This window comes from Rhagoletis pomonella, unplaced genomic scaffold (genome assembly GCF_013731165.1).
Source record: "Rhagoletis pomonella isolate Grant_MI unplaced genomic scaffold, Rhpom_1.0 Rhpom_scaffold_00013, whole genome shotgun sequence".
In the NCBI taxonomy this organism is placed as follows: domain Eukaryota; kingdom Metazoa; phylum Arthropoda; class Insecta; order Diptera; family Tephritidae; genus Rhagoletis; species Rhagoletis pomonella.
In genome coordinates this window covers 4,915,099-4,924,126 of record NW_023458567.1, presented here as the reverse complement: position 1 = coordinate 4,924,126, position 9,028 = coordinate 4,915,099, and the positions used below count along the sequence as shown (strand labels likewise).

The 9,028-nt window shown below is 36.5% G+C and overlaps 2 protein-coding genes across 2 annotated transcripts in view; one reads left to right on the top strand and one right to left on the bottom strand.

Moving 5' to 3' along the window:
* The first annotated feature begins 3,673 nt into the window (after nt 1-3,673).
* Nucleotides 3,674-9,028, top strand: part of LOC118748304 (zinc finger protein 91-like) — a 9,392-nt gene continuing 4,037 nt past the window's right edge. The window contains exons 1-5 of the mRNA XM_036482678.1: nt 3,674-4,624; nt 4,688-5,064; nt 5,198-5,297; nt 5,488-5,724; nt 5,783-6,148. Of these exons, the coding sequence (XP_036338571.1) occupies nt 3,768-4,624; nt 4,688-5,064; nt 5,198-5,297; nt 5,488-5,724; nt 5,783-6,148 (1,937 nt within the window). The 5' untranslated portion in view covers nt 3,674-3,767. The remainder of the gene's footprint in view (nt 4,625-4,687; nt 5,065-5,197; nt 5,298-5,487; nt 5,725-5,782; nt 6,149-9,028) is intronic.
* Nucleotides 8,554-9,028, bottom strand: part of LOC118748566 (actin-related protein 10) — a gene marked incomplete in the record, with an annotated part of 1,468 nt that continues 993 nt past the window's right edge. The window contains 1 exon segment of the mRNA XM_036483097.1: nt 8,554-9,028. Coding sequence (XP_036338990.1) covers nt 8,712-9,028 — 317 coding nt within the window.

The following is a 9,028-nucleotide window of genomic DNA, read 5'->3' as shown; positions in this document are numbered from 1 at the left end:
TTTTTATACCAGAATCGCAATTTTACCTTCTATGGGTATTGAATATATGTGTTTCCTGAATTATTTAATTTTAGCATTTAGTTTTAAATTGCAGTGCCTAATCGCATGCAATTAATTGATAAAATATCAAGTTTTTAATTATTAAAAATTATAATTTTATGTTCATTAAAGCGAAAGTACACAACGTCCAATGCGTCACAGACACCGTCACCGTTGTCGAAATGACAACTGTCAAACGCTTGTAAGCGCACACTATAAAGTTGTTCAGTTTTTACGCACGTAAGCGTAACGGACCTCGCATACGCTTGCCTATGGAGTTCCAGCTTAACATACTATCCGTAAACAAGACCGATATAATACAAGATTGCGCTGATTGATGTGAAATTCGAGAGAGTATCGTGAGTATGACATCATCGCAGATTTGCCGGTGGAGAGAGCTGAGAGAGATCTATCAGTATGTATATGTTTTGCATGTGTGTATGTGTATGTATAATACACAGGCCCTACGCAAAATCTCCTATGACGTATTCTGTCAAAATTTTCAAGAGAAAGTTAGCGGTATCAAAATCAGCGCCACTTTATGTATTCGTTTCACCATGATCCGTAAAATTTTAGTTCAAATATGTAAACAAAACACAGAGTAGTTGTCACTTGACGCAGACGCATAAGCTAAATTGATAGTTGAACTAATTTGTGCGTCACCGTCACCTTCAGCTTTGTTAATGTAACTTACTTCATACAAATACACCAGTTCAACTTTTTTGACAACTGACGGTGACGGTGACGCAATGGACGTTATGTACTTTCCTTTTACTTAATAAAGGCAGGTATTAATTTCTTTAAAAATTATCAAAACTTCAATATAAAGCTGATGCCAGGTAAAAGTTTATGGCTTTGCGTGACATTTATAACTTTGCCAGCAAAGCGACAGACTCAAAAGGTATGCCACAATGAACGCCAAGAAATCAATTTTGTACTGATTGTTTACTCGTCAAAATTGCTGTGGATTTTATATATTTATCTTTATCCTTCTAATATTTCAATATCCCCGAGTAGCCTTATATTACATTTACATTGGACCAAAATGCGTGATTTGAAATCAGTCATTTGAAGGTGTTTACACTGCTTGATCCGCATTTGCTTTGACTTCTCATCAAATGAAAAGGGAAGACAAAAACAAAATGTATGTAAACAAACACTACATTTATTATATTGTTAACGCTTTTTGGACACAAAAAGGCAATTATTCTTTGATTAAACTAAAAATGTGTAAAGCTCTTGTATAAATTAACAATTTTTACACACAAATTTCAAAGATTTATTTATTTCGTTGTGTTTGTTTTGTGTTTGAAAAATTCCAAATGTCAAAGACAAACCAAAGCTTTTGTGGAACTTTTGTTTCTGAGTGCGTTCAATAAAATAGTACGGCAATTGGAACGCATTTGTTTCGTGATTTTGTGTAAATGCGTCGAAATGCGTCATTCTGGAAATGTGAATTTGTATGGAGAAATGCGTGATTTGGCCTCGCATTTGAGGTTTCTCGCCCAAATGACGCATTTGGGCTCAATGTAAATGTAATATTAGCTGTGTTCAGTTGGTGCAAAAAAGGTGTAGAACAGTGCAGTCCATAAGTATGTTCCAAGGTGAATTTATACAAGGTGGTGTTGATGGCGAATTTAGGTTTTCGCCGAGGTACGTCTTAATGTCAAAATGATGTGTTTGTTGTAAAATGAGTTCGCCTTGTTTACAACAAACACATCATTTTGACATTCAGTAGTACCGCAGCGAAAATTTAATTCGCCATCAACCTTGTATAAATTCGCCTTGGTATGTTCATTTTGGCTGCGTTTCTTTATACATTCCGGATAATCCCATTTCACAGCCGGAATAAACAGAATGCGTTTGAAATGTACGTCAACATATCATCAGGAACGTTCTAAAGAATAAATAAACAAAAAAGTTTATTCCAAACGTTCAGAATGAATAAAGAAATGCAGCCTTTAAAATTTCGAGATATCGATACTATTGATAGTGGCTCTCGATAGTATCGGAAAATATCGATAGTGTAATCACGGCCGGTGAAGGCAAAAATGACAAAAATATATCGATGTATTAGGTTTGTTCCACACGAGCCCACAGGTGCCCAAAACAGCCCAGAAAGCGAAATTGTCCTATGTAAACCCCAGTTTAGATCCGTAAATCACAGCCGTCTACTAAAAAAAAGACCCTCAAGCTGATGCCAAATAAAACTTTGTGGCTTTGCGTGGCATTTATAACTTTACCAGCAAAGCGCCACACGCAAAAGGTCTGCCACAATGAACGCCAAGAAAACAATTTTGTTCTGCTTTTTTTTACTCGTCAAAATTGCTGTGGATTTATTAGGTTTTATGTTTCTACATGAAAGCTCGAATTTGGACGAAACAAAATAACCGGCTGATAATCAAAACGCGCAAAAGAATGGGAGTTGGCCATCTGTTCGCTTCGCGCTGCAGCTTTAAGAGCGAAATACACAACACAAGCGGCTTGACAAACCAAGCGAAATATCCCTTTGTTTCAATCCATTTGTGTTGTCTATGGGGGTGTTTGAAGGTTTGACAAACCGCTTGAGGGAAATTTGAGCAAAAATCAAAATTTTTTGATTTTCTGGCCGCCATGTTGACGTTTGATCAAACCGCTTGCGATGTGGATGGTAAAATCGCCTCATTTGTTGCTGAATTTTCACCAAGTGAGGACGTAAGGGAGAAAAATGGAAGAAAACCAACATTTTTAACATTGTGAACCGGAGGAAAACTAAAATTCTGTGCTTGAATGACTCATGTTTTCATGGTGTATGGCGAAATGGGAAAAGTAGGTTTGACAAGCCGCTTGTGTGGTGTATTTCGCTCTTTAACGATCCATGTGACATGCCTTGTGCATTTTCATACAATTCATCTTATCTGTCAAAGCGAATCTGCTACGCAAAGCGAAACAAACGTTTTATGTATGTGGCATCAGCTTCAATGTACTGGAACTGACAGTTTTCAAAAAACATCGATACATCTACAATTACCCTGCAAAAATCGTTGGATCATGTAGTCTATTTGTGGTAAATTGGAGTACTTACAAAAGTGTTCCTCTGTCATGCTGTAGCGGACCAACTCGTGTCTCTGCGCTAGCTTATTGTTTGTTATTCGATCACTGAATCACGTGATTGAAGTTGAGCATTTGAAAGCACATTTGCATGTCTGGCTGTAGCTGAACGTGTAGAGATGCTCGCTGTTAGTTCTTAGCTCCCAGCATGTTCGGGTTCGAATACCGTCAGAGGCAACATATAATTTTTAATTTTTGTCTTGGTTTTTATTAATTTCGAAAAAGTATTTGAGAAGTGAAGAACAAAAGCGTGTACAAACGAAAAAATATAGCAACAATGCCATTGTTATTATGTTGGAGTAGTTTTGTGCTACTCTGATGTAATGCGGGGATGGAGTATATGGTCCTGCCCTAGGACATCGCAATGTTAATTGGACCATATTTTTTATATGAATTGTGGTTAATTTTGGGTACTCCTTGGTCCTCAGGGAGTACTCTTTACACGCATGCATGGTGTAGGCGCGATTTTTGCAGGGTAATACATCGTGTGGAAAAGTTTTGATTTATCGAAGCAAAACATCGATATTTTCGATGAATCAATGATTTTCCGACGTCCCTAGTTGTTTTTTCTTGAAAAAATACGCAGAAAAAGTTAAACAAATTTATAAAATTTGTGTAAACAAACATAGTATGCAGGTATGGACGCAGTAAGTGAATTGCATTTCGATTTCCTTTGTAGAGCTTGCATGCATGAAGTGGCTGATGCGGCCGCAGTTACCTCTACAGTTGAACTAACTGCCGAGCAACCTGAGCAACAGTGGAAACCCATCTTTGATATAGTCGCAGACTGCGGAAACATGCGCATAATTGAATTACTAGCTAGCACTACCCCGTGTCTGGAAGTCAACCTCAGTGACGAATTACCAAACAAAATGTGCCGAGGATGTTTGGAGCAATTAGTGAGCGCCTATCGTTTCCAGCAGATGTGCATGCAATCAGATCAGGAAATGCGCAAAGTACTAGCTAAAAAATATCCAGATGTAAAACTGATAACAGAGGATAAAGTGATGACGACAGAGGTTTCAATGATAGAAGCAATTGTAGAAGTCAGAGATGATGAAATTGGGAGTGAGCCTGTAACTACTGCACCTGATGAGCCACTTACGGGCGCTAATGACCCGCTACAAAGCATTTGCGAATCACGGACAACTTGTAAAGACGATACTCCAAGCCGTGTTTGTGAATACCTCAAAATGGAGCTAAGTGATGAAGATATATGCACTGATCACTATAGTACACACGAAACAATGCTAGATTTGAAGTCTGTAACTGGAGACCTACGTACGAAAATCGAAACGGGGCCACGAGCAGCAGTCCAAGACAAGTCAACAACGAGTGTGGAGGGTTCAAGCAAGGAAGATTTAGACGGAGATCGGACATGCGATAAGCCTAAACTGAGAGCAAGAAAAGGCAGAAACCTTTTAAGGACTGATGTGAAAGTTAAAGTTAATTTGAACAAATCTAGAAAAGTTCGGTGTGAACAAGCAAAAGAAGCGTGAGTATAACTAAATAAAAAATAAGATGATCTCCATATTTGTATGTATAATATTACTTTCAGGTCATCCACACATACCTGTAACCTGTGTAATAAAACGTTTTCATCCCGCCGATTTCTACAAAGACACCTAAAAAGGCATATAAAATGGGAGGAGCGAAAAAAATTGCCCCCTCAGCCAATGAATACTGACCAGCATTATCAACTTGCATGTGATATTTGCAACCGGAGATTCAACAAACCTGAAGGATTATACAAACATAGGCTGACACATGATGAGAAAGCTGAAGCAGAGGGAAAAAATCCCAGTTATTCATGTGACTTGTGTGAAAAGCAATACCTTTCACAGCGTACTCTGACGAGACATAAACGACAACGGCATTTTGAAAAAACCCCACAGACGGACATAAAGCTGTATGTTTGCGAATTTTGCAATAAAAGTAAGTTTATTAACAAATTACATTGTGGTTGTTCTCGCTTGCCTGGTTATCTGTTTAAAAATAATTCTTTTTAACCTGGCAAGCGTGAACAACCACATTGTCAACTTTGTATAAATGTGAACAATGCTTGTAGGCTTTCAACAATCTGGCACTTTAAAGGATCACTTACGTACACATACCGGAGAGCAGCCGTTCTTGTGTTCGGAGTGTGGGAAAGCATTTAACAGTTCAAGGTACATCTAAAAATCCTGCAGCAAATAAATAAAAGTAGTTTTAATTTCTTACCGACGGTTATTTGGTTTAGTTGCGATCATTGAATCTTGAAGATATTAGCGGAGCTTCAAAATTTGTATATGAGAATTGTATTCGGTTGTTTGTTTTTGTTTTTTTGCTTCAAAATTGTTTAAAATAATTTTTTCGCAGCAATATGAAACAGCATCTCTTACGGCACACTGGTGTTAAACGGTATGAATGTCCTGACTGCCCCAAGAAATTTCCATGTCTCAGCGACTTGGCTTCACACAAAGCCGTGCATCTTCAGATAAAGCGAAATATCTGTGATATTTGTGGTGCTGCATTTGGTAAACCGTATCAGTTAAAGAAACATAAAATGTATCATAATGGCGATAAACCATACAAATGTGAATACTGCGAGAAGTGGTAAGTTTGAAAAAAAAAATCACCAATCCCATGATAATTTTTAAATATCCCCGCATAGCTTCGTTTGTATGGATCATCAACGGCGTCATATGCGTACTCATACCGGCGAAAAGCCCTACAAATGCAATTACTGTGAACGCGCTTTTGCCCAAAGTAACGATCTAATCAAACATTTGCGAAATCACCTCGGTGAAAATGTTTATAAATGTGAGTTGTGTCCGAGCGCTTTCCGACTGGCTACTGAGCTGCGCGTACACTTTGCTTTACATAAGAATGATAATGAAGAGACGCGTACGCGAAATATGCTCGCACTCAGAGAAGATGAGGCAAGATTGCGATTAAATTTAACAACAAAACAAGGACTGCTGCCTAAAATGGCTTCGCCGGCCAATATCAAGGTGAAACCAGGACTTGTTCTTGATTAAGCTTATGGCTTGTCGGAATAGATTTCCAATCCATATCTCAAACAATCTTAAAGTGTCTGTAACGCGCATTTCGGTGAGGGGTAGAGCGAATGAAGTCGTCTGTTAGTTTCAATCGGAAGGCGAGTGGATAACTAGTTCTAAACTATGAAAAAAACGTTTATCTAGGGCTCAAAGATCGCCCAGTCCATAGGGATATCAATAGATGTATTGAATAAATTCTATAATATATTTTAGTTACTGCTATGACAATTATAAAGATACCAATTAATTTTGCAGACGTTGCGCAAGTTATTGCATGGAAGACTATGCAAAAACATATGCTAGTTTCCTAAGCAAGGGGATTCTAATTTAACAAAGCTGATAATGTAAAAAAAAAACGTACACAAATGTATGTAAATACGTAAATATGTATGTATGTTTAGTGTTTATTTGTGACATTTTTATAAAACAACTTAAATGGTATTAGAATGTTCGACTTTGGACTAAAATATGTCGCCCTTAAAAAGTTGCATCTATTATTAGGGCATCTTAAACCCCGCTTATAGCTATCTAATCGTTAAAAAATTGTTTGGGAACCAAATGAAATATTGCTTTAAACACAAAATGGCCAACTTATCTGGAGAAGTTGTTTTATTAAAACACTACAGTATACGCGATTTTATCTTAAGCGACAAAAAGTAAATTTTATACGACAGTTTTTTTTAACTCTCCCTTAAACAGTGCAACAATTTTTATGGATTTTATTGTTTAAAGGTAAAATGGCGCTTACGATATTTTTCCTGAACATGCTGAGAGGTAAGTTATAAAAAAATTGGCGCTTGCGATAGCTTTTATGTTGTATAATCGGTACTTTAAGGATAGTTTGAAAAACTTAATTTTAAGTCAATTAAATATAAACACTGCCAATCCGCAGAATAAGCTGAACATATTTAAAGCTAAATGTCTAAAATGATGAGGTAAAGAAGCTGATTTTGAAGCATTCAGTTGTTGCATCTGCCGATGGAACTTCGGTTAAAACTAAAGCTCTGTACACGCAGTGTCGCTTACGATAAAATTTTAGGAACGAAAAAGTATAGACAGCAAACGATAAAATTCATTGTGCTTTTTTTGCATAGTATTTGTAACCTGTTTGCAACAAAAAAAAATTGTTTATTGCTTACGATGAAATCGCAAATACGGGTCGATATATAAAAATTGCATTGAAAGTAAAAACAATTTATTTTTCAGGTTAAGTCGTTGATCTATATTTTACTTTTTATTTAAATTTAATTATTTGATTGAATTACTTAATTTGTCATACAAGATTTGACGGTAACTTTTACCGTAGATCCACGGTAAAAATTACCAAATTACCGGTAATTTTACCGTGGATCCACGGTAATTTTACCGTGTGAACCAACAGAAATCAGCCACGCTAACTATCGGATTTCACACTAAAAATCGGTTCGCAATAGGGATTAACAGAATGCAAGCGTTTATCTCGCCCCATATGAATTCATAATAGGGGGGTTGGATCACGTAAACTGTTTGCCATCTTGAGCGTTTAAACTAAGTTCAAACCAAAGCCGTGCACTGAAAGAATTGATCCTAATACAATCGCAAAGTAATTTTTGCGCCTGGTTTGGGGCAATAAATGTTAATGCTGCTTTATAAAACAATCAAATGAAGTTCATGTTGTGTACATGCATGACGGCAAGTGTGATTTTATGTGAATACCTTAAACTGGTTGAATGCGGAGAACATCATGACAATGTGTATTGAGCCTATAGTAATTTTTAGCAGTTGCTCCCATGATAAAAACATAGCATATATTGTTATCATGGTTGCTCCTACATTTTCTTTTTATGAATTCTGAATAATTTTGATATTGCCTTCTTAAACTTATTTCATTTCATTGTTTATGATAAATTTTGAAGATCACTTTATTCATCAACAGCAAAAATTCGTCTAAATAGACAAATTACATGTACACAGACTTCCATGGTGCGCAGTTATCTTTCAATTTCGGTAAATGAGTGCATCTGAGAAACAAATAACGGAATATCTAAAAAACCACATTTCAGAAAAAGTGGTAAATAGGACCTTTCGCATTGAGATTAACGATGTATGTATATATAGCATAATATTTTCAAAAGGGCCACAACTAAAAAAAATTTTTGTCGATTGATTCTACATTAATCGATTCGTAGAATTTATTTAAATTACTGCAAACATTTTTTTCTTAATGATTATATCGAGCCCTAACCGCCAAAATAACGTAAGCGACATTTTTTTCAAAATTTTCTTTTTGATGCAGAAATGCATCTATATGCTCTAGGAATATTTCTGAAATTTTGAAAAAAATGTTGCTTACGTTATTTTGGGCGTTAGGGCTCGATATTCTCTAACTATAAAACTACTGTTGTACTTGTTTTTGTATAATGGTTATATTTTCGGATCTGATTTTTCAGTTGTGCCTCTTTTGAAGATGTGCGATGTGTTCTATTAAATAATGATGTATGCCTAATTTAGTATGCGAGTACGGATTGTAGAACGTTAGAAATTCAACTGTTTTACTTTGGCTTATGATCCTGTCGAACGTTTATCTGCTAAGCTAATCCAGTCTGGTACGCGATCACTCTTCACGTATGCTTCCTTGGTAAGCGAATGCGTTTGTATGAGATCAGTACCGCCGCAAAGCGAGCCGCCCAGCCAGGCTGTAAAGTTTTCTCTCCCGATTGTTTTATGAAATTTAAATTTGATATCGCCACATAGTTTCTTATTGTATTCTTCATCCTTTTCTGCTAAATACTGCATTTCGGCTCTTAGACGTGACAGCAATCCCATAATAATAGCGCCACCTCCTACCACAAAAATACTTTCGATTAATGAGCGTCGAA